General features: G+C 42.0%; 2 protein-coding genes across 5 annotated transcripts in view; one reads left to right on the forward strand and one right to left on the reverse strand.

The window, feature by feature from the left end:
• il15ra (interleukin 15 receptor subunit alpha) overlaps positions 1 to 17099 on the forward strand; it is a 20992-nt gene extending 3893 nt beyond the window's left edge. Inside the window, exons 2-7 of one of the 4 annotated variants that reach the window (XM_078281853.1) lie at positions 11643 to 11846; positions 12188 to 12238; positions 13223 to 13381; positions 13488 to 13616; positions 14907 to 14976; positions 16576 to 17099. In XM_078281853.1, the coding sequence (XP_078137979.1) occupies positions 11643 to 11846; positions 12188 to 12238; positions 13223 to 13381; positions 13488 to 13616; positions 14907 to 14976; positions 16576 to 16663 (701 nt within the window). In that variant the 3' untranslated portion in view covers positions 16664 to 17099. Of the gene's footprint in view, positions 1 to 11642; positions 11847 to 12187; positions 12239 to 13222; positions 13382 to 13487; positions 13617 to 13726; positions 13769 to 14906; positions 14977 to 16575 lie in introns of those variants that run through there. The other 3 variants (XM_071896974.2, XM_078281854.1, XM_078281855.1) reach the window with 3 other exon arrangements.
• Positions 17100 to 19109: 2010 nt separating this feature from the next.
• The window catches only part of fbxo18 (F-box DNA helicase 1), a 28915-nt gene continuing 24306 nt past the window's right edge, over positions 19110 to 23718 (reverse strand). The window contains exons 20-21 of the mRNA XM_071896972.2: positions 20731 to 20865; positions 19110 to 19660 (exon numbers count right to left, since the gene is read on the reverse strand). Coding sequence (XP_071753073.2) covers positions 19499 to 19660; positions 20731 to 20865 — 297 coding nt within the window. The 3' untranslated portion in view covers positions 19110 to 19498. The remainder of the gene's footprint in view (positions 19661 to 20730; positions 20866 to 23718) is intronic.

Consider the following 23718-nt stretch of genomic DNA (forward strand, 5'->3'; position numbering starts at 1 on the left):
TGATTTAAAATGTCCTAAAGTAAAATGTCCTTAAAAAAGAGAGCATTGTTAGCTGTGATCTTTTCCATGTGATTCTAAAAGGAGAGAGGTCAGAGTTCAAACTAGATTATTTTAACTGGAAACATTAGAAACGACAAAATAAAGTGCAGAAACAAAGTAAAGTCAGATTCCTCTTCTCACTGTGAATGGATCCACAGTTTGTCAGTTTCTGTTGATCCAGTTTCTGTTGCTGATGGAGAGACACGATCTGTTCTGTGATGGATGGGATTTCAAATACAGTCAAGAACAATACTGCAGTGAAAACATACTTAAGTAAAAGTAACATTACTGACTTTAAAAAATACTCCAAAAAGTACAAGTAGACAAAAAAGCTACTCAGTTACAGTAATATGAGTAAATGTCATTAGTTACTTTCTATGGGCTCAATAAAGAGTCAAAAAGATTTTGAGCTTGTAAAAACGAGCTTGTGAAATGATTTTTAAAGATTTTAAATTTTTGTCATTTTCATGCTTTATTTGACAGGGAGATAGTGAGAGAGAGACAGGAAGGTATGGGAGAGAGAGAGGGGAGGACATGCAGCAAAGGACCGCACATTCAAATACATTCATGCAAAATGTTTTCACATGTTCACAAATGCTGAAATACAACTGCAAGTTCTCAAATTATTTGCAAAAATCATTTCACAAGCTCAGAATCTTTTTTACAAGCTCAAAATCTTTATTGAGCCCATAACTTTCACCCTTGTTAAAAACACACTTGAATCGATACTAAATAAAACACACCAACAAAACATACAGGTAACACACAGATACACACAACATACAAATATACACACACTCATAAAAACATACAAATACACATATGAAGGGTTTCATCCCAAAAAAAACCTTCATCTATCCATTTCAGAAGAACTTTGCCTGCTAAATTTCATCAGACAATATTTAAAAAAAAATGCAGATGACTTTCCTAAAAACAGCTGTTTTGTAAGTAAATGTGTTAAGATGACTCCCGACTTTAACAGTTGCCCATATAGAGAGTATGGGTGTCACGATTCTCCAAATCCATGATTCGATTTGACTTTCGATTTTAAGGTCACGATTCGATTTTTGATTTAAACTTTTTTTTTTCAGCACTGACGGCGATGCCATTGTTAGACTATCGAGTCTTGATTTGTAAAGATCAACAGATCATTGGTTTTATGCCCCGACAACTGTCATTTACATTTTCAAATTATTCTTTAAAAAGATGGTATCAAGTGTGATATAACTGCCATATTTTTTCGAATGTACCACACTAAGGCCATATGGTCAAATTTTTTCCATTAAAAAAAACCACAACTTTCCCTTTAATTTGGTACCAAATACATGGCAAGGCGATTCAGGGCGCCTCCTTACTTCAGTCAGTGTCAACAAGTATGACAACAAAACAGATCCTTCCTGTCTTGGCTAACGATAAGCTTTCAAAATCCATACAAAACCTCCAGCGCTTCAGCCCACACAGTAATAAGATCAGACAGTAATAGTCGCCAAACAAATATGGAAAAAGTCGCCAAACTTCTATGGATAAAAGTCGCTGCGACCCGGCCGGTCCTCCTACCGACTCTTCGGCGCACCGCCTCCCGGAAAACAGCGTCCGTCTCCGGCGGCGAGAGCAGGTAGGTCCCGCTGTTTAGTGAAGGTGATCTTGTGTCTTGTTTTATCGAGCAAGAACAAGCGATTTCCATCAAAAGACTTCAACTCACAATGTCTTCGTAACTTTCCACTACATACGGCGGGTCAGGTTCTGTCTCACAGCACAATCTGACAGCTTCCAGAAGGTTTTAAAAGCGTGACGCTTAGCCGGCGAAGCCATTTTTAGATCTAACGTTACCGGTGGAGGACGACTAAACCCGGGGAAAATCAAACGTCTCAGTGTCACCAGATATACAGTATTTTCCAGTTCCGGTTCATCGATGACAACTTGAAGTATATATAAAACAAAGCTGATAACTTGATTTTCAGTTTTTGGTACATTTTAAATGATTTAAAAATGACGGGCGCTCTCGGGCGCTATAGTGAAATATAGAACGGGCGCTCTCGAGCAGCTACGCTGTGTCGTCATTGAAATGTTTTTTTTCTTCAGACGCCTGCAAGTAGGCAGAGGTGGAGAGAAAAAAATACTGGGAGAATCGCGAACCTGCTTGTGATTTCGAAGGTCGAAATCGAACGCTCATTTCGATCGATTTTCGATTTAGAATCGAAATCGTGACACCCCTAATAGAGAGCCTGAGTCCCTCCCCTCACCACCATGGGACCTTATTTCAGAAAAAATATGTACGGTAGTCAACGGCGAGAGACAAATAATTGTTTGATCCCGTTTGAATTGTGCCATGACTTACACATATGATGTTTTGTCAATTTAAATGATAATTTTGCAAGTGAAGAAAGTCGCAGTTTGTCGTAAAACTGTTTAAGTATAAGACTGTGAAAATATGTAATTAGAAAGACTACACACCCAAAAGTCGCGTGACGTCATAACTTCCTCTCTCCACAAGCTACCCAGAGCCGCTGAAGCTCAGTCCCTCTCAGATAGCAGGAGTATTATACACAACCTAGTGTTGTGCAACAAACAAATGCTTACCAGATATTCCCAGTACACGTCCACACAAAACTCTAACTTCATTCACAGCTAGTAGCGACAGCGATATGGAGACATTTGACCTGAATTATGAACGGTCGGCCGAGGCGGAAGATTGGGAAGAAAGTAAACTGAAATCGTCTGTGCTAACCTCAAACGGCTACGACCTCAAACATCTACGACCGAATCACGGCTGTGATTCGGTCGTAGATAATCCCAGCCGTGCTGATATACAGTACAACAGCACGACCTCCAGTGTGATATTGCTTTTATACAACAGTTGTATAAACAAAGCTATAGAGAGCCTAAGTCCCTCCCCTCCCGCTGTCCCCCATGGGACCTTATTTCGGAAAAAATATGTACGGTAGTCAACGGCGAGAGACAAATAATTGTTTGATCCCGTTTGAATTGTGCCATGACTTACACATATGATGTTTTGTCAATTTAAAAGATAATTTTGCAAGTCAAGAAAGTCGCAGTTTGTTGTAAAACAGTACAGTAACGTTTAGTTTTGTGTGAAACCGCTCAGTGAACTACATCTCTCGTCTCGCACAATATACGTCACCGACACCAACATGGAACGAAACATACGAATCACACAGGCATCGCGTTAACGTTAGCCCCCACTGTACTAAAACTATCCTAAACCAGTTTAAATCCATTCTTACTGTCTACCTTCCAGGTTGTGTATAATACTCCTGCTCTCTGAGAGGGACTGAGCTTCAGCGGCTCTGGGTAGCTTGTGGAGAGAGGAAGTTACGTCACTTGCGCGACTTTTGGGTGTGTAGTCTTTCTAATTACGTATTTTTACAGTCTTATAGTTCAACAGTTTTACCACAAACTGCGACTTTCTTGACTTGCAAAATTATCTTTTAAATTGACAAAACATCATATGTGTAATTCATGGCACAATTCAAACGGGATCAAACAATTATTTGTCTCTCGCCGTTGACTACCGTACATATTTTTTCCGAAATAAGGTCCCATGGTGGACAGCGGAAGGGGAGGGACTTAGGCTCTCTATTCATCAAGTAATGGTAATTTGAGACAACAGATGATTTTTGTCTGTTATTTGTCTCCGCCAACAAAAACAGTTCCCTCAGGATTCCACTACCAAGTGTTGCCAAGCAACAGGTAAACTGTTTCCCGACTGCAGGCTAGCTAAGCTAGCTACTTTTAGGTTAGCACAGACGAGTTCAGCTTACTTTCTTCCCAATCTTCCGCCTCGGCCGACCGTTCATAATTAAAGTCAAATGTCTCCATATCGTTGTCGCTACTAGGTGTGAATGAAGTTAGAGTTTTGTGTGGACGTGTACTGGGAATATCTGGTAAGCATTTGTTTGTTGCACAACACTGTAGAAGTGCTAACCAGCTGGTTAGCTAGCAGCTACTCAGCTAACGTCAGAAGACGTTGTCGTGATCCGCTTTTTATTTCTCCTCACAAGAAGCTCCAGGCAGAGCTTTCTCCACACAGAAAAACGCTGTGTGAACGCACCTGATCAAGGTTACATTAGAACAGCTGTGAAGCGGAGTGATACGTACAGCACAGCGTCCCAGTACTGTTATACTGTATATGGAATGTACATGGAATGCCTCTTGTCCAATCAAATTGCTTGACCGGAACTAACTGTTGTATAATACACATTAAAAAGATCAGGCAGTTCAGGGAGAGTCGAAGGGAAGAAGGCAGCCTTGCATGACATTCTTCTGGACAACGTCTTTCATTATGGTGATGGGTGAGTCAGTCTCATTTTTGGCAAGATTGTAGTTTGATAATTACTGAGAGAGTGAATGAATGAGTCTGCTAGGGAGGAATTATGCAAAGTGTTGAAAGTGTAGCTACTGAAATTTTGTCTTTTTGCACAAGTCATGTGAAATCATCTTTACACACTTGAAAACTGTAAGAGTTGCAACTTGTTTTGAAATTGAATTTTTAATATCCAATAATAAAGTTGATCTAATGTTTTCTTTATTCTTCTCTCTTCCCAGCTCCATCAGCATACCCTGTTCCTGCATGTCCAGCTTGCTAATCAATGCTCTTAATTTTTACGTAATTACAAATAAATTCAATTTATTGTATGACATGAAGTTGTTTCATTCTGAGTCTACAACCAATATTTGTGTTTCCAACATTCATTGAAGTTTGAAGTATAAAGTGTATTACATGGCAGTCAATACATTAAATAAAACAATTTAAATGTGACGGGCATGGAGTGGAGGACGACAACACAACAGCACAGCACCAACATTGCTGGCTGTCAACAGAAGATGGGGCCTCAAACTGGTGGTATGCAGGGTGGAGATCGGTTGAGCTGTGGCACACACACAGGAAATAGCAAGAGGGAGGGGGAGAGATTGCATGATGTCCAATATTTGATATCAAAATCAACAAAAGTGTCGATTCACTTGAATGTTAATTTCACAGTGCACATTTTACTCTAAATATGAATCATCGTAGTTTAACAGAGTGGTTCCCAAACTATTTTACCTGACCCAAACACAAGCAAGTTAAGTTTGTGGGCCCCAATTCATTATATTTTTTATTAGGCCTACATTTTAATATTCAGATATTTGATTCAATGTAGAACCATTAGAAGATAAAGGGTTCTAGTAGGAACCCTTAATAGATGGTTAGCTAGAACCTTTTAATCTCCTGTTAGGAGCAGCACGGTCCCTAGCAGGGCTTTTTGTGTTATTCATCGTTTTAAGCAGACTTCTCAATGCCAACAAATGTTTCAAGCTGATCCAATGTTTTATATTGCCAGATACCATACAGTCTCTATAGTAAAGTTTTAAAACTTTTGAACCAGGGGGAAGAGACGTGAAGTGTCACTTCTGCGCTCTATTGCAGCTCTGCAAATGCAAACACATTTCTCTCTCCCATCTGCACAGTGCACATTTTAAAGGACCGTGAAACCACCAAGTCCTAAAAAAAGAACCCAGCCAAACACCAAGATAAAGGCAGACCGACACGCTTCTCAAGGTGTGAAGATAAAAAAATAACAAACTCCTTCACTGCTTGGAAACTGTTTTCAGCTGAACTTAAGGACTGAAAAAAACACATGCAACACAGCAGAGAGATGACTATCAATACATCCCTGTGGTTTACAAGTTTCCAGGTAAACACTTTTTTCAAAACAACTTTTAGACCAACACTAATACTAATATTACTGTTATGTAGGGCTGCAGAACAGGTGAACCCAGGTGCAGACACAGACGAAACAGGAATAAGGTAGAAAATATTCATTGCAGAGCACGGGGAAGATGGACTGCAGGCTAGGGGAAGCTTGAGCTGGTAGCTGAGAGCCAAAAACACCTTAAGTTAACATTTTCCTTAAAGTTCGAGTTCCTTAAAATAAAATCGGTTGCACAAAACACCCTTAAGTCTTCTCCTTAAGGTTTCCTTAAAATGTTCACTTAAGTATTTAAGGTTTTCTCCTTATCTTGGTCTTATACTTAAGGAGTCCCTTAAAGTTAGTTAAACCGTTGCACAAAAGACCTTAGCGACCAAAGTAAGGAAAAAAACTTAAGGTACCTCTGACTCTATCTTTACCGCAACATGGCCGAGTTTATGGCGATAAATGAAGAAAATGAACGCGTCCCGAGAAGAGTGTTCGGCGAGAGGAGAACCCGATGGATACGCTTAACGATGAGCAATTAATTTTACTCTATAGATTTGATTTGTTGGATTCCCTCCTGTAATTAGTGATCTCTTTTTTGGCCAGAACAGACAAGTTGTCGTATTTTTTTTGGACCTCTTGGATGGACCTCTTCACCAGACTTCTTGAATTAATTTTCGTTGCAATTTCCTCCCACATTCGTTGTTTTCTGTTTGCTGTTATTTGTGGATCAAATTTACTTTTTAGTATGTGCTTTCTTTTATTGTGTTCCTCCAGAAGTACAATCTTTTCCTCCTCTGACCGATTTGGTTTTCTTGTCTTCTTTTCTTCTGCCATTTTTTTTTTTGTGAGACGATAACAGGTGAGGCGATAACAGGTATCACAAGCGCAAGTGCAAGCAAGCAAACGGTCTCCATGGAAACTGTAGAATTTTACGGCTGTAAAATCTCTTTCAATGCAGTAAATGCCTTAACGTTTTTCCGTAACTAAGGAAACCTTTTAAGGGATTCTGTGCAACACCCTTAAGTAAGTCCCTCAGCTAAGGAGAAATTAAGTCTTAAGTGTCATACTTAAGGAGAAAACTTAAGGTGTTTTGTGCAACCGGCCTCTGGAGAACAGACAACAAGAACTAAATGCTGAATAGCAAAACTGGTAATAAATTTGGCTCGAAGCGTAGCAAACTGACGGGTAGCAGAGTCTACGATCAGGGCTGGGTATTTGTAGAGGCTTGATTACAGAGATGAGATGCAGCTGGTGTGGCTCTGCTCTGACTCTGGTGTACCTGCAGGCAATCACACACACACACACACACATACACACACACAGGGAGAGAGCCACTCAGGGAGCGGCAGCAGGTTAGAGAGGCACTGAATTTGAGGTAGAGGGCGTGGCAGATGATGTCCCAGGGGCAGATGTAACAACTACTACTACTACTAGCCTACTACTAATACTACTAATTCTAATATTACTATTAATACTACTACTAATACTAATATTAATACTAATACTACTACTAATATTACTACTAATATTACTAATTCTAATATTACTACTAATACTACTACTAAATAATAAACTTTATTTGTATAGCACTTTTCAAAATAAATGTTAAAAGTGCTTCACAAGATAAATAGAAGAGTGCAGAGTGTTTCAACTATGGGTAGGGGGACTATTTGGCAGGTTTTAATTATTCATTATATGATTTTCTCATTGCAGACGAGCAGACGGGGAGCCAGATGTTAATTCCAGAATATGCAGCTGCCATTTTCCTCATGGGAAAGAGAAAGGGCCGTGTTTGTTTGAGTGGACTACGACAAATATAATCAGCGTACCCTCAGTAAATCAGTCCACTGACCACAGCTACGCCAAAGTGCCTGAGCATAACCAATCTGCAGACCCAGACACTGACCCCGAACCCGGACCCTCCGGCATGCGGTCTGGACCCGTTCCGAAGACCAGGCAGGGGAGCAAAAGCAAAAGAGGCACAGGCAAATACTCAGCAGCATGGCTCACAGATGAGGTCATACGGATGGAAACAGGGCTTCCAGATATGGCCATGTTTAAAAGGGTGGCGCGGTTGGTGGAGCGCTTTGAGGGCTCCATCGTGTATTTCGGTGGATGGAAAGTGGAGGGTCTTCATGGCCTTGATGAAGATCCGCCAAGACTACCCACACCTGCATCAGTACTGCAACAGTCAGTAATGTGGTGAACACAATGATCCATCTGCTCCACAAGGTGCTGTTTCAGAGAATGATGTCCACTGTGCCCAGTCGCCAAAAAAATCAAAAAAGAGCACGCCTGCTTCATTCTAGTCCTCTGCCTTCAACTGCCGAATGATTGTGGACTGCACCGACATCCGTGTAGCCGCCCTGAGTCAGATGGACCAGGCAAAGTTGACCTACTCAACATACAGAGGGATGCACTCGTTCAAAGTACTCATCTCTGTTGCCCCAAATGGTGTGATCAATGTTTGCAGCCCAGGCTCTGGGTCCGATAAGTCCATTATGCAGCAGTCTTATTTTAGCCGATAAGGGGTTCTTAATCTCAGACGTGTCACTGTGAACGGTCCAGAGTGACGTGAAAGCAACCGGGGAAATTGCCAAGAACCGCATTCATGTTGAGAGGGTGAACGCCAGGCTGAAGGACTTCAGGATTCTGGACCTGTGCCGGTGTGCTGGTGCAGCTCTGTCTGCCTCGGTAAATCTGCAAAACCCGCTGATCAAAGAAACTGCCGGCACCCTCGTTGTCGATTAGCCGGTCCTGTTAATGCCTCAATTTAGGAGTATGTTCATTAATATCTTATATCTATGTTATCTATATATATTAAATATATAATAAAATGCTATAATGCTATTAATAATATTCCACTATTGTGTGTGTGTGGTTGCCAAATCATCCTGCTGCAGCTATGAATGTAAAATGTTGCAATACATTTGTTGGAACAAATTAAAACTGAACCTCCAGATGACTCCTGAATCTGTTAAATCCGCTGATCAAAGAGATTTCCAGCACCCTTGTTGTCGATTAGCTGCCCTGGTGTGACAAGGGAGAGAAAAAAGTTACGTATGCCTCAACTTAGGAGTGTTCGCACCATTTTCAGGCTCTTTGGCAAAACCCTGAAACAAGTGGTGTGGCATGGAATATGGATCGGATTGCTCTGAGTCTGCACATACAGTAGACTATGTGCATTCCATTCCATATTCCATGCCTGTTTTAGGGCATAGGGCATATGGCATTGCCCTATAGCCTGAAAATGGTGCCCTTAGTCAACTACATCACCATTTAACATTTTACAGTGTAGATTAATTGTGGTGGGACATGGTTAAGGTTAATGGCAAGGATATTGAATTTGTAATTGGATCATTAGCTTCCCTGTTTTGTTGTTTTTGTTGTTAGGTACTGACAGGAGACGCGGCGGGAACGCTGATCCAGTGTCTCCCAAAAAACATGGAACTTGTAAAAAAAGAACTGATTCTATAAAAAAAAAAAAACTATTTACATATTTACATGTCCTCCTCTCTACTGGCCAACACAGGGAGCATGTGCTGGGTGTAGGCATGGGCCGGTATGAGATTTTGACGGTATGATAGCCTTAGGCAAAAATACCACTGTTTCACGGTATCGCAGTATTGCGCACCTCTAAAATGTGTTATTGTAAAATCTCTGGGTAAAAAACAAAAAATCACACATTTTTTGCCATTGAACAATATGTAATTTATTTTTAAGTAACATATAGAACATTTGGAACATTAGTAAACGTATGTTAATTCATTTAATTGATTTTATGTAAAAACACAATAATAATAATAATAATATCAAATAATGCTAAATCTTTTGTAAAATGGGGTGGACACATAATATTGTTTCAATGTTGATGCGCACACACATACACACGTAAACACACACTTGCACTCTCTCTCTCTCTGACACACACACACACTCGCTCTCTCTCTCAGTCTCCACATAGCCACAGTTTGTGCCTCATCTTCCACCGGCAGGTTCGAGGAGTCTTTCGTGGTCATTCTTCAGCGCAAGACGTTTTGTTAAACGACCTGCTGGCTCTGTGGCATTTTGCTTTGAATTAATTCAGACAAAATTCAACGGTTTCCCCTGCGCAAGACGCTCGCTCAGTGAAGTAACGCTAGGGGGGAAAAAACTAGCTGATGTTAGCTAGCTAATTAGTTATCTGCCTCGGTAGCTAGCCTAGAGTATTTATTTCGCTAATGTCAGCTAGCTAGCTAGGCACGGTAACTCCCTCGTCCCATGACCATGAAAGACTCCTCGAACCTGCCGGTGGAAAATGGTTTCTGTCCGATGCGTGCTCAAGTTCATTTCAAGACAACGTTAGCTTGAATTTGGCAAAGAGCGATGGGCGGCGCTCCCAGATGTGCATGATGTCATGTTGGATGTGCTGCCTCCTCTGGCAGCCGCTCTTCGCCAGCATGTTTTGCATGTTGGGTGACCTTCCTCCTCTAAGCCGTGGCCGTCTCGTGCTTTTTCGATAACCGAAATATTCCCATACAGCCGACTTAGTCTTTTTCGACGGGGGGAAAAGTTCGGGGGGTTCACCTCCTTCGGGCCTTTATATGTTACACACGGGGGGAGGGGCGTGTTCCTCTGCAGTCTGCACGCGACCTGCGGGATGCTCTGCACTTCCTGTCTTTGAGAATAGTCATTTTAACTTGGGGGGGGGGGGGAAACAGCTCATACCGTCGGGAACGGTACTACGGGAAATATTAGTGGTTTTCGAACGGTGACTTTTTCGAACCGTGACTTTTTCAAACCGCGGTATACCTTGACACCGGAAACCGGCCCATGCCTAGCTGGGTGTAGACGTTCTCCAGGAGGAGGAGGAGACTTCCGCACCATGCAGGGTCTTTGGGGACGGTGATGGTGATGGTGATTGCCTCCTTCGTAGTCCACACTACATTTTTACTGATCTCTGTTAACTCGCGAGTTAGCTAACGTTAGCTAGCTGACATTACACTCGTTTAACACTCACCGAAACCTTGGAGAGCCGGTCCCGCATGCTAGCTCTTACGGAACCGACTAACTCTCCTTTCACATAGCTGCAGCTCTCAACATGGCCAGACTTGTAGTGATTATTATCATTATTATTTATCATCACTCTGATCTTTTCTCCTCTTCTATTGTGTTTGTTTCCTTCTTTTGTTTTGTTTTCCTGTGTGTGTGTTGTAAAGCACTTTGGATCAACTGTTGTGTGTAAAGTGCTATATAAATAAAGTTGAGTTGAGTTGATTTTCACCTCTTTTAATACTTTTTCCCTCGTTCTGGAAGAAAGAGGTGAAATGTGCCAAAGTGACGTATATTGTGCGAGACGAGAGATGTAGTTCACTGAGCGGTTTCACACAAAACTAAACGTTACTTTACTGTTTTACGACAAACTGCGACTGCGACCAGTGTCACATGGTCAGCTTAGAGTAGATAATCATATCATCATAAGATATGTTTTTATATTGATATGTATCACAATATTGCTTATGTATGCAAAATCACATGTTCAATAAACAAATTGATGTTCATCGCTTTGAAGTGTATGGTGATGTTAGGTGTGATGTCAGACAAAACTTACAAATAATATTCCTTAAAATGGAGTTTTTAAATACAATTTGCTTGTTATCGATCATATTAGATGACAGAATTGTGTATCAGGATATCACAATATCATCTACAATATGATTCCACTGAAGGAAGATAAGCGATAATGTTTAATTACTGCCCAGCTCGAGCTTAAAATCATAATTTATTATCTGAATATATTGACTCACAAACCGGTAATTTCACCAGGCTTCTTTTCCTAAGTTCTACCATTTCTTTCCTCCTGTTTCCGTCTCCCTAAGCGTCTCGTTGGTGATTTCCGGTGTTTTCCCGTGTGTTTCCCTGCAGTTAGCTGCGAGTGTCCGTGCCCTCCGCCTCCACGGAGGGAGCAGACCCGGCCTCCACAGGCGGAGAAGTGCTGCGAGCAGAGGGGCAACTTCCGCTACACCTGTGTACCCGGCTACCTGAGGAAGGCGGGAACCTCCAACCTCATCAAGTGCACGCAAACCACCGCCGGGCCGCAGTGGTCGGCGCCCCAGCTGCAGTGCATACGTAAGACTGACGCGCAACAAAATTCCCATCAGGGACAATAAAGTTATTGATTGATTGATTGATTGAAACTCCACATTTCATGTCACATCTGTTGGCCGTTTGAAACCAGACACCAGCTGCCTGAACCCAAAGACCGATCCGAGCTTCAGAGCAGTCATCTGTCTGATATACAACTATCTGTTAAAGAATAACAGGATAACAGTGGAGTTAAAATGTAAACGAGCGTCACTCTTCTCTTCAGTCGTTTCTCTGTTGAGACGGGTTTGGTTTCCACTGCTAGCTGGTTCATGCTGCGTTCAGTGGATTTATGCGGTAAAAGTGCTTCTTATTTCCTGTTTCAGCGGATCCAAGAATATCCACAACCACACAGACGACGACAGTGACAGCGAGCGGTAAGGCTGCCTGTGTGTGTGTGTGTGTGTGTGTGTGTGTGCGAGTGAAAATAGTTATAGATATATATTATACTCAAATAATAGAATTGTGTTCCAGCAGTTTCAACTAATGCTTACCCGAAATCTCGCAACAAGAATAACTTTATTTAGATTCCTCTCTATGAAGAAGCACTTTACACACAGTTTTGAAACAGGAAAAAAAGGGAAATTACATTTTATATTTTTAGCATTTAGCTCACGCTCCTATCCGGAGAAATGTATGAGGACCAGCAGCCAACAGTGAGGAGGTCAAGGGTCAAAACCTCAGCGCTCTGACAGTGGATGGAGAACAGATTTCTGTGACCCAACAACATGAATGTGCAGTAAAGTGTAAAGAAATAAGAGCCAGGGACAAAGTTGTTTTTTGTGTTGTTTACATTTATGCTTAAGGATTTATGGTCTTTTTTTTGCAAAGGATCCAACTGACATTTCCCATGAATCCTTATAATTTCCCTTCAGTCAGTGAGTTCTGTATTTACTTTTTGGCTTGCATGTAAAAGACCGAAAAAAAAAGTGGTAGTAGTAGATATTGAAGCTGAAGTCGTCTCCCCAGCAGCAACTCATCAGTTCAGCAGCCAGTCTCCATCAGCTGTTGAAGCTCCAGATGTTTGGACAGCAGCGCTCTGTTCTCTTCTGGTTCTCTTCTGGTTCCCTTCTATCTTAACTCTGGGTTTACAACCACACAGTAACAGTTACTTGGCAATGATGCCGTGATGTTTAGAAATGTTGTACGTCGCACGTGATGTGCTATTTTTCGGCTCTGCGGATGGTACTGTCGGCCGGTCGCTCTGTTCTCCACTTTATGGGTCTCGTGGCCCGCAGGGAGTTGGACTGCGGACTCTCGGGAGCGGGAGACCCGAGTTCGATTCCCGGCAGAGACGCTTCCACAAAATTCAAACAAACTCTTGGTCTTGTTTCTAACCTGACCAGGACTTCTTCTCTCAGCCACAGCAGCCTCTCCCCGCTCCTGGAGGGCTCCGAGTCCAGGCGTCTCTGCAGAAGAAGAACACACCGCCGCTCCGCCGACCTCTCCGCCGACCTCTCCGCCGACCTCTCCGCCGACCTCTCCCGGTCTGCCGTCCAAACCCACGGTCCAGACACAGGGTACGTCCTGCCCCGTAACACCGCTCCGCCTCCCTGCACTGTTCATGAGAGATGGACGCTCAGGAAAACCTCATCCCTCCTCTCTGTCTCTGCTGTCCCGTCCCAGTAGGTCCTTCAGCTGCGGCGGGACGGGCTGACAGGACGACGCTCAGATCCACCGCCACCCTCTCGCCCACCGCCATCGTGCCTCCGGGTAACGACACCACGGAGAAGTTCACCGGCGCCATCGTCCCCAGTGAGCTTCTACACCTTGGCTATTGTCCAACCAAGCCAAAAAAAATTAATCTCATCAGTGGTATTATTATGCATAGAAGTGAAACATGTCGTCTCTCCTAAATGATGCAGGCAGCCCTTGGACCAATCACTAACAAGATGCTGTTTTCCATGGTAATTTGTCTAGTACAGCATAAAATGGCAATTATGGAATTTTAAGTGTTGCTATGGTGACAACACAAGTCTGGACATTAAGGCTGTAAAGTCTGTTACACTGTGAGAACTGAGCAGCAAAACTCAACTGAAAGCTAACGTTAGCGACGAGGCTAACGTAGCTTCATCACAGACTGTACTTCTCTCTCTAGCTCTTCTAGTCAACATTAGCATGTTAGCAATCCATGGCAGCAAGGAGACAGAGAAGCTGCTTTGGTTCTTGCTGTAAAACCTCTCAGCTCAGTGACTTGCTGTGAGTCTCTTTATACAGAAGCTAGTCCGACGGGTCACAGCAAGATGGCCGCCGCTCCGACCGTCCTGGAGCGTTGATTTGAATGGGAGTGACCGCTCTGTGGCGTCATCCCTCCGAATTGTGACAAAATTTGATGGCGTCTGCAATGTCACGTTTAAAACTTCTGACCTTTATTTATAGTTCCACTCATTAGGCCAATCAGTGTCATTTATAACGATAGCTGTGTGTAGCAAGTTTCATGTTAACCAGACTTACGATGCAGGAGTTAAAGCCTTTTAAAGGTTGAAAATTTGACCTTATAGCGCCTCCTGCAGGCTAATCGGTGTAATGTTTTTAAAACCATTGAACACAGTGCCAAAATGCATCTTTCCTCAAAGTTTAGTTAAAATCAGACCGGCGGTATCTGAGATGTCAAACTCTTTGGATCTTTAATAATAGCGTCCTCGTTACTACGTTGAATTTCACTATTAGGTTCTGTTCGAGTCTATTCTTCCATCTTCTATTTTTTTCTATCTTATGATCTTCCACTCTGTTCTTCAGCGCAGCGCTCCTCCTCCCCCACACACACACACACACACACACACACACACACAAACCCTATCCTTGTGGTTGTCTTTCATGCTGTTTCCTCTCATTATTCCTCAGCAGACCGCTCCTCTTGTTTGGTCTCTCTCCTCCGCCCCCGCTGAAATATTTTAACGGGCTAAGCATTCAGCGGACTCCCCACAGAAGCCTTGGGATCCTTGTGTTTGCCCCGCTCAGTAAACACACTGCAGGACCCCACAGGAGTGTAGAGGGGGTTTGAGAGTGAAAAGCTCATCCTGAATTCTTTGCGTTTCTCATCAGGAGTGAGCGCTGCGGCGGCCCTGCTGGTCGCCGGCTGTCTGATGGCGGTCGCCGTCCTCTGGTGGAAACGGTAAGATAGGCGCGGTTGAAAACATGAAAAAATATAAAACATCTCAACATGTTATCGTAGCTTGTATCGATTGTCTTAAAATCATATTTTTCGTATGAACAAGTGAAAAGAGAAATTGTTTCTAATGCAAATCGACTCGCTTCAACAATTTTCTAGACTCGAGTCTCGTCTTCTTGGTGCAAGTGGAGCGATCTGCTGTTTTCTGCCTCGTTTCCAGACAGGAGCCGCGGTTACATGAGCGTTATGTTTTCATCCTGAATGAATTCATTCCGATTGAGGATTCACCCGCAAGTGTTTACATGAGCGCTAAATAAAAGGATCGCATGGTGTTTACCTGCTCCAGTGTATGTAATCAGAATAAAAGTTTCTGACGTGCAAAATACAGAATCCAGTACGGAAGCATAATGCATTCACTGGAGAAAAAAAAATGTGCCCGTTTTTCTGAATTAACGAGATAATTATCTCAGAAAAACAGAGCAGAATTATCTCAGAATTCTGAGAAAAGTTTTCATGGAAAAAAAAGAGCATTTAAAAAAAAAACAATAATTCTGCTCTGTTTTTCTGAATTAACGAGATAATTATCTCAGAAAAACAGCAGAATTATTTTTTTCCATGAAAGTTTTTCCTCAGATAATTATTATTTTTCTCAGAGATAATTATCTTATTTCAGAAAAACAGAGCATTTAAAATTCTGCTCTGTTTTTCTGAGATAATTATCTCGTTAATTCAGAAAAACAGCAAATTTTTTTCTCTCAAGTGAATGCATTACGCTTCCGTAATCCAGCACTCTAACATGGGTTTATGTTTTGTTGGGTTTATGGACCTGCGTCGGGAGCTTGGCATGGCTGTCGCTTCACTGCTGTTCTCTCTGATGAAGCAACAGTTTCATCTCAACACACGACTCCAAAACTGTCAGAAAAACACGTTTCGTTTTGCCCCCGCAACGATCGGGTCCATTTGTAATTTTCACCGCCGTACACCGAAACTGACCCGGGTGGGCGGAGTCAGCACTTGATATTAAAAAACGGGCTGCATCACGCCCGAGTGCCCCGGGGTCAACAACACACACATCCATTCAAATTCTGCCGGGAAAAAAAGTTTACGTAATTGACGTTATTTACAACAAGACATTATTTACGCTGAGATATTCCAACCAAAGAAAGTGATCAGAATGAGTTTTACGAATTTTACGAAATTTTACCCATCGACCGGATTATGAAAGGGTTAAACCAGCCCTCTCAAACGGAATGAAATTTCATTCGGATCGGGCCGGTTTATTCTGATTGAGGCGTTTATATGAGGTATTTCTATTCTGATTGGGCTTCTATTCTGATTAAAAGGCTCCATGTAAACGCAGCTACTGACTCTTATTTCTCCAAAAAATCTGCATTGGAAACAAGTGGAATTATCTCAACTGTCTCAGAATCTTTCACTTGTTTAAAGAAAAATAACATTTGGAGACCGAATACGAGACGAAACGACTTGTTGAGGTGGACTTTTTTTTTTTTTTTTTAGCAGTGACCAAATTCCCACCATGCACTCTCATATGGTTTTACCTGTCATACTCTCATCACTGATTGGCCGTGTCCTTCTCCCCAGGAGGAGGTCGCAGCCTGCCGGCCCGCAGCCGACGGCGGAGGAACAATTACCCATGAACCCTCAGACTCCGTTCGAACCGACGTGTTAGCGTCGCATCGCACGACGGGAGAAAGGATTATTATGGGATCGCAGTAGGACGAAGCCAACAGACACGGAACTGAAAGACTGATGCTTTCTGTAGGAATTACGTACTGAACAGCTGTCAGATTGGAGCTTCAGTTTTATATGGCCGATACAGATATTTATGTATTTACAGCTGCCAAAAGCAGACATTTTGCGCCAGTATCAAATATCTATAAATGTTTCACTTTTCATGCAAAAAAAATTACAAATGTTCAGTGTTTCCCCGTGAGTTTTTGTTCTAGGTGGAAAATCCCCTGAAACATTTAGAGCATCATGGGACGGGACAGTGAGACTGACAGCAGCTCTGTAAGGAAACTCTGGGAAACATTTACTGCCTTTAAATGAAGGAGAAACATTACTGAGCAATTCAGTGAACAAATAAAATGTGCAAGGAAAATAAAATGAGGTTTTCCAGACTGTTTTTCTGTACAGGAGCGTATCAGCTGATATCTGATATTTAATAAAAGGCCAATATCAGCCTGATGTATCGGTCTAACCCAAACTTTAACAGCATCATGTGGAAACTAACAGCAGAAATGTGTTGGAGAAGAAAAAGAAACCCTGGAGGACGTCCGACCTGAAAGGTTTCATTCCAAAATCCTGACTGAAATATTTTGCGACCTGAAAATTCACCTGTCGATATTTCAAAACCGAGTCACGAGAGTCATGAGGCGACTCGCAGCCTGAGCAGCAGCTGACGGGCTTCAGCTTCAAGTCAACAATCATTTCTGTACGAGTCGAAGCTTTGTTTTTTCTTCTTCTTCTTCCTCCAGATGGATATCTTTCTCTCTCTCTCTGGAATGAAACTCTCCGATTTCTCTGGCTCCAAACCACGTGAGTGACAGATTCTTATCAGAGACGACACACACACACACACACACACACACACACACACACACACACACACACCCCGGCCCAGACAGCTTCCTGTTGTTCATTTCTCCTCTCCTCTCTACAGCTGTTGAAAAGAGGTTAAAGTATTTCATTTCCAGACCGGAAATCATTTAATCTTGTATTAGTCACGTCCCTCACAACAGATTTGACCAGTCATCATCATCATACTATAAAGTGAAGAATCTCTGTGTGTGTGTGTGTCCTTCGCATATCTCGAGAACCGTTCGTCCGATCTACTTCACACTTGGCGGGTGTGTTGCCGGGCACCCGAGGACGCGCGGTGTCGAGTGTGAAGTTGTTTGGATGAGCGGTTCTCGAGAAAGCTGCAAGCAGCATTACCGGAGGCCAAGCGATCGGCCCGTTCCGAACAGGCGTGTTTTGAACGGGCGCTGCACTCGTCACTCTGAGATATCTGAAAATATCATTTTGATGAGTCAAAACAGAATTACAGATGTCTCCGGTTATCACTCGGTTACTAGTCAGAATGTAATTACAGATATCTTTAATTATCATTCTGCCTGGTCGCATTATAATTATGACTAGTCAAACTGCGAAGAAAATAATAAGTTTACCAATAATTGTAAACAGGCGAATAAAAAGTGAGAGACTCATTTTTTAATAAGTCCTGTCTCACTTTTTTTTCCGCTGATTTACAAACACAACCCAAGCTACTACAAAAGTTCAACAAGGCTTTAAACTATTTTAAATGGTAAAACAAAGGCTGTAAATAAATATGAAATTTGATGTGGATACTTTCTGCCGGGTAAACATAATTCTCACTGTGATGCCTTCATCAGTGATGTCAGTGTGTGTTCAGTGTGTGTTCAGTGTGTGTTAGTGTGTGTCAGTGTGTGTCAGTGTGTTCAGCATGTGTTCAGTGTGTGTTCAGCTGGATTTTGTGTTTGAGTTATTGGGTAATTTCTTCTTAACACTCTCCATCATGCTGATAACTGTGTGTGGTTTTGCACATCTGATTTATCGCTGCCTGTTTCACAGCGTTTCCCAGAATCCCCGGCTGGCTGGCAGCAGATTCTCTGCCTATTATCTACCGACCAAATCTATTGCAAACTTACAGTAACATTACACGTCATAACATCAAGTATAATCATCTCTTTAAACCAGTGGTTCTCAAACTGGGGGTTGGGACTCCCCAGGGGGTCGCAGAGTATTTTTTTTTTTTTTGGGGGGGGGGGGGGGTCACAAGATGATTTACAGAATAGAAAAAAAAAAATTCTACCATACAAATTCATAGTTATGGCTATTTTTCAGATTTTTCTGTAATTTTTGCTTTTTTCTTGTCAAACACTGAATTTTTCAGCCTCCAGGCTCCTCTGATATCAAATGAAACCTGGAAAGGGAAACTGATTTTGGGTGAAGTGTTCACTCTTAAGGGTCAGAGAAGCGCTGCTTTAAACTAAATGTGACCAGAGATTCACTGAGTACTGAAACACAGTGACGACGTTTCACTTGTTGATTTCTCAATATATGAAAAACTAGATTAGACAGGTCTGCTGGCAGTTTTCTTTTATTTGTTTGAACCTTTCAGGTTCAGTCACACTGGGAGCTGCCCAGTTAAACCAGTCTTTCACTGGTGCACCTCGGTTATAAGTTAGAAAATAAAAGTCTCTCTCTCTCTTATGGAGGAAAATGCACATAAAACAATAGAAAATACGGTCACGTCGGGCAGCTGGCATGTTACTGATGAAAGTTAGTGAGCGTGCGTCACTCCCGCTCAGATCGTCTGTCCACGTCCGACAAGAAAACGTCTTTAAAAGAAAAAACAGATTGTTGTTCCAGTGTCTCTGTGCTGGTCCGCATGTTCAAGTTCACCTGAGAAACTCCTTTCCGTGACAACATCGACGAAGAGGCTTTTATTCTGAAGTCCCTACGCAGCAGCGCGGGCGCGTCAGAAGAGCACCAGCAGCATCTGGTAGTTGATCGGCAGCTCCAGCCTCTCCTGCGCTTCGGCCAATGAGAGCACGTCGTCCGTCATGAGGAAGGCGGTCGGCCCGATGCGTTTCCACACACACATCTCACACAGCGGGCCGCCGGGACACTCGCCGTCCATCTGAGAGGAGAGAGAGACGGGTCGCAGAGGTGTGAGCAAGTCAGCTCTGCTCGAGTCCCAAGTCAGTCTCAAGTCCTGAGGCACAAGTCTCAAGTCAAGTCCCAAGTCTAAATGTAGATCACCAAGTCAAGTCCAAGTCATTAAAGTCAAGTCTCAAGTCTAAATGTAGAACAGCAAGTCAAGTCAGAACCAATCAAGAGTCCAGTATCAATTTAATATCTTAAAGAAAACTAAATATCTAGGACTTTTCAATGCAATATGGTTTTAATAGGATAAAAACTTGGTAAGAGCATCATGAGTTTGATTTCTAGAATCAGTTTCAACTTCAATAAATTCAATCATTCCATACAAATTCAGAAAACAGAATTGAAATTCAGTCGTCTGCTGGAACAAATCTCATCACTTTCAATCTAAGTCATTTACACAAACACAAGATCTCAAGTGAAGACTTTAGAAACCTTTTCAAGTCATCAAAGTACAAGTCAGAGTCAAGTCCCAAGTCACCAGAACCCAAGTCAAGTCAAGTCTCAAGTCTTCTCTTCATGCAGCAAGTCAAGTCTCAAGCTATTAAAACTTTCGTTGTGGGTTTTTATTGTGTGTTTGGTTAATGCAGTGTGTTCCTTTGTTTCAGTGCACTTTTTATTTGCAGTGTGCATTTAGTTTATGCAGCGCAGATTGTCTGTCCGGGCCACCGTATAAGATCACACTGACTGCACAAAACAGAGGAACAAAGCTGTGAACGAAGCCTGAGAGAAGATGTTTCCTCATCTGTTTCCCTCTGGACTCCTTTAACCTCCAACACATGATGATAACAAAGAGTCATAAATCCTTTTCCTGCTCTGATGTTGGACAACTTTGTTTTTAACTGTTCCAGGTGCTCAGTGAAAATAAAGGGGGGGCTATATATGTAAACCGGTTGCTGTAAATGTCATGTGTTTTTCTTTTGAATCAAGGTGACGCAGCAACAAAATTCCCCGAAGTCTGCTTTAAATAGAAGGAAAGGAAACTGATGCAGGCTATGAGTAATATTTTGTGTAACTGGTCTTGTGTTTTTTGGGGTGTGTTCTTACATATTTCATGGGCCGTTTGCACATGGTGAAGGCGGAGCCGGGGGTGACGGAGTTGGGACAGTCCCGGACGCAGCAGCGGGGGGGCAGGCCGTCCGTCAGCAGGGGGCCGGTCAGCTGCGACCTCAGGAAGTACTCCTGCAGGACAGAGGAGAGGACAGGGACAGGGCCGCGGTCAAAACGGACATTTCATTTAAACTCTCATACAACACCTGAACTGTAAGGGTCAAAGTGCTGAAGGATTATGGGAGATGTAGTCTTAATGTTGAGGAACACATTTAAATGTTTAGCTATTCAGTTGCACTGCTTTGTTTTGATTTGCTGAACAGACATATGTATGGAAGCCCATTTCCGCCACCTGTTAAAAAAAGAGCTGGCACTTTTCTCTTTTTTTCCATCATGAATTGAATTTTTTTTTCTCAATATTATGACTTAGCATCTCATAATTATGAGATGCTAAGTCATTATTATGAGATACTATCACATAATTATGAGATGCTAAGTCATTATTATGAGATACTATCACATAATTATGAGATGCTAAGTCATTATTATGAGATACTATCACATAATTATGAGATGCTAAGTCATTATTATGAGATGCTAAGTCATAATTATGATACTATCTCATAATTATGAGATGCTAAGTCATTATTATGAGATACTATCTCATAATTATGAGATGCTAAGTCATTATTATGAGATGCTAAGTCATTATTATGAGATACTATCTCATAATTATGAGATGCTAAGTCATTATTATGAGATACTATCTCATAATTAAGAGATACTAAATCATAATTATGAGATACTAAGTCATTATTATGAGATACTAAGTCATTATTATGAGATACTAAGTCATAATTATGTGATACTAAGTCATAATTATGAGATTACGGCTGGTCATCTGTTGCTGTAGCCCATGTACCATAAGGGCCAACAGCTTGTGTGTTCAGACGCCCTTCTGCACTCTGCTGTTGTAAAGACTGTTATTGGAGCATTTGTGGCCTTTCTGTTAGCTTGAACCAGTCTGTCCATTCTCCTCTGACCTCTGACCTCTGTCATTAATAAACTGTTTTCGGCCACAGAACTGCGGCTCACTGGATGATTTTGGTTTACCACCATTCTCTGTAAACACTAGAGACTGTAGTGCATGAAAATCCCAGGGGGGCAGCTGTTTCTGAGATGCTGAACTACCACGTGACGTCTGGCACCAACAATCACACCAATCAGTCAAAGTTGCTTAGATCACGCATCTCGCCCATTCTAATGTTTGGTCAAACAAAAAACTAAACCACTTCACCATGTCTGCATGCTTTATATACTGAGTTACAGCCGCATGATTTCACTGTTTGGAGGAGCCGACTGTGTTAACAAGCAGGTGTACCTAATAAAGTGGCCTGTGAGTGTCATATTTATAAGATACTATCTCATGATTATGACTTAGTATGTCATAATAATGACTTAGTATCTCATAATTATGACTTGGCATCTCATAATTATGAGATAGTATGGCATAATAATGACTTAGCATCTCATAATTATAACTTAGTATCTCATAATAATGACTTAGCATCTCATAATTATAACTTAGTATCTCATAATAATGACTTAGCATCTCATAATTATAACTTAGTATCTCATAATAATGACTTAGCATCTCATAATTATGACTTTCAATTCATGATGGAAAAAAAGAGAAAAGTGCCAGATTTTTTTTAACAGGTGGCAGAAACCGGCTTCCATACATATTCACGATGCACCATCAACTGAAAATAATTATGAGAATAATTTTCCTGACAGAAACCCACCATAATCCCTTATTTTGAAATTTTCATCATTGCGCTGAGTTATATTTTATGTCCTCTAGATCAGTGATTCTCAACCTGGGGGTCGGGACCCACCGGGGGGTCATGAGATAATTTGGGGAGGTCGTGAGATGATTTATGGGATAGGAAAAAAGCATATTTCTACAATACAATTGTATTATCATGTCTATTTTCCTGATTTTTGCTTTTTTTTCTTGTTAAATACTGAATAGTTTTCAGCCTCTCGGCCTCCTCTGATAATCAGTGAAACAAACTGAAAAGTCATTGTCTGGTTGAACTCTGCAGCTTGTGACGGGGCGGGGAGGGGTTTAGACATGGCTTTGTTTTAAGGAGTAATGAATCAAAAAGGTTGCGCAGCGCGGCTCTACATGACGTCACCTGGAGGACGAAGTCAAAACCTGGAACTCAACAGACATCAGAACAAACGGCTGCGCTGCACTGCTCTGGGATTCAGACGGTTTTAGGACCGCTGTGGGATTCTGCGAAATATAAAGCAGCTGCTTTTCGGTCGAGTGTCCCGCCGACTCGACTTGCGTCAGCACCGTGTGTCTCACAGTCAAGAAGCAGAGGAAAGAAAAGAGGAGAGGAAACTCAGCTGCTGCACCTTCAGAAAGAAAGAGTCCAAGGAGACAGAGTGGACTGAGGCCAGTATCTGACTTAATGCTGTGGTTTTACAAGCCACCAGCTACTTCACACTGGAAGAAGCTCAACTGCAGCAAACCCACCTTCAAGAGAAAGATAGTTTTGTTCAAGTAAGTTAAAAATTGTTCAAATTACTTTATAAAAAAATTACCATAGCTACATCTGCAATACAACATCACATGGCTGCTAAAATACCACCGAGTTGGATGAAAAAACGGTTTTATTTGAAGTAAATGTGTTTCTAATCCTCCACAGCTGCCTGCCAGAAACCAAATCTGGCTTCGTCTCAGGAAGTGAAGCAATGTTCACTTTCTGCTGCGTGGAAATGAAACAGCTGACTTGTACGACCTTGACAGTTACAAGAGTAAATACACATAATAGAAAAAGGATGAAAAAATGCAGTTTCCTTCTTTTCTCTGACAGCCAATAAACAGCTGGTTGTTGCAGCCAATAAAGACCAAAGACCCAGATGATGTAAAACTTTGATTTGTAAAATTCCCTGATATTCCCCGACTTTCCC

Source organism: Centroberyx gerrardi, chromosome 24, assembly GCF_048128805.1.
Source record: "Centroberyx gerrardi isolate f3 chromosome 24, fCenGer3.hap1.cur.20231027, whole genome shotgun sequence".
Classification (NCBI taxonomy): Eukaryota; Metazoa; Chordata; class Actinopteri; order Beryciformes; family Berycidae; genus Centroberyx; species Centroberyx gerrardi.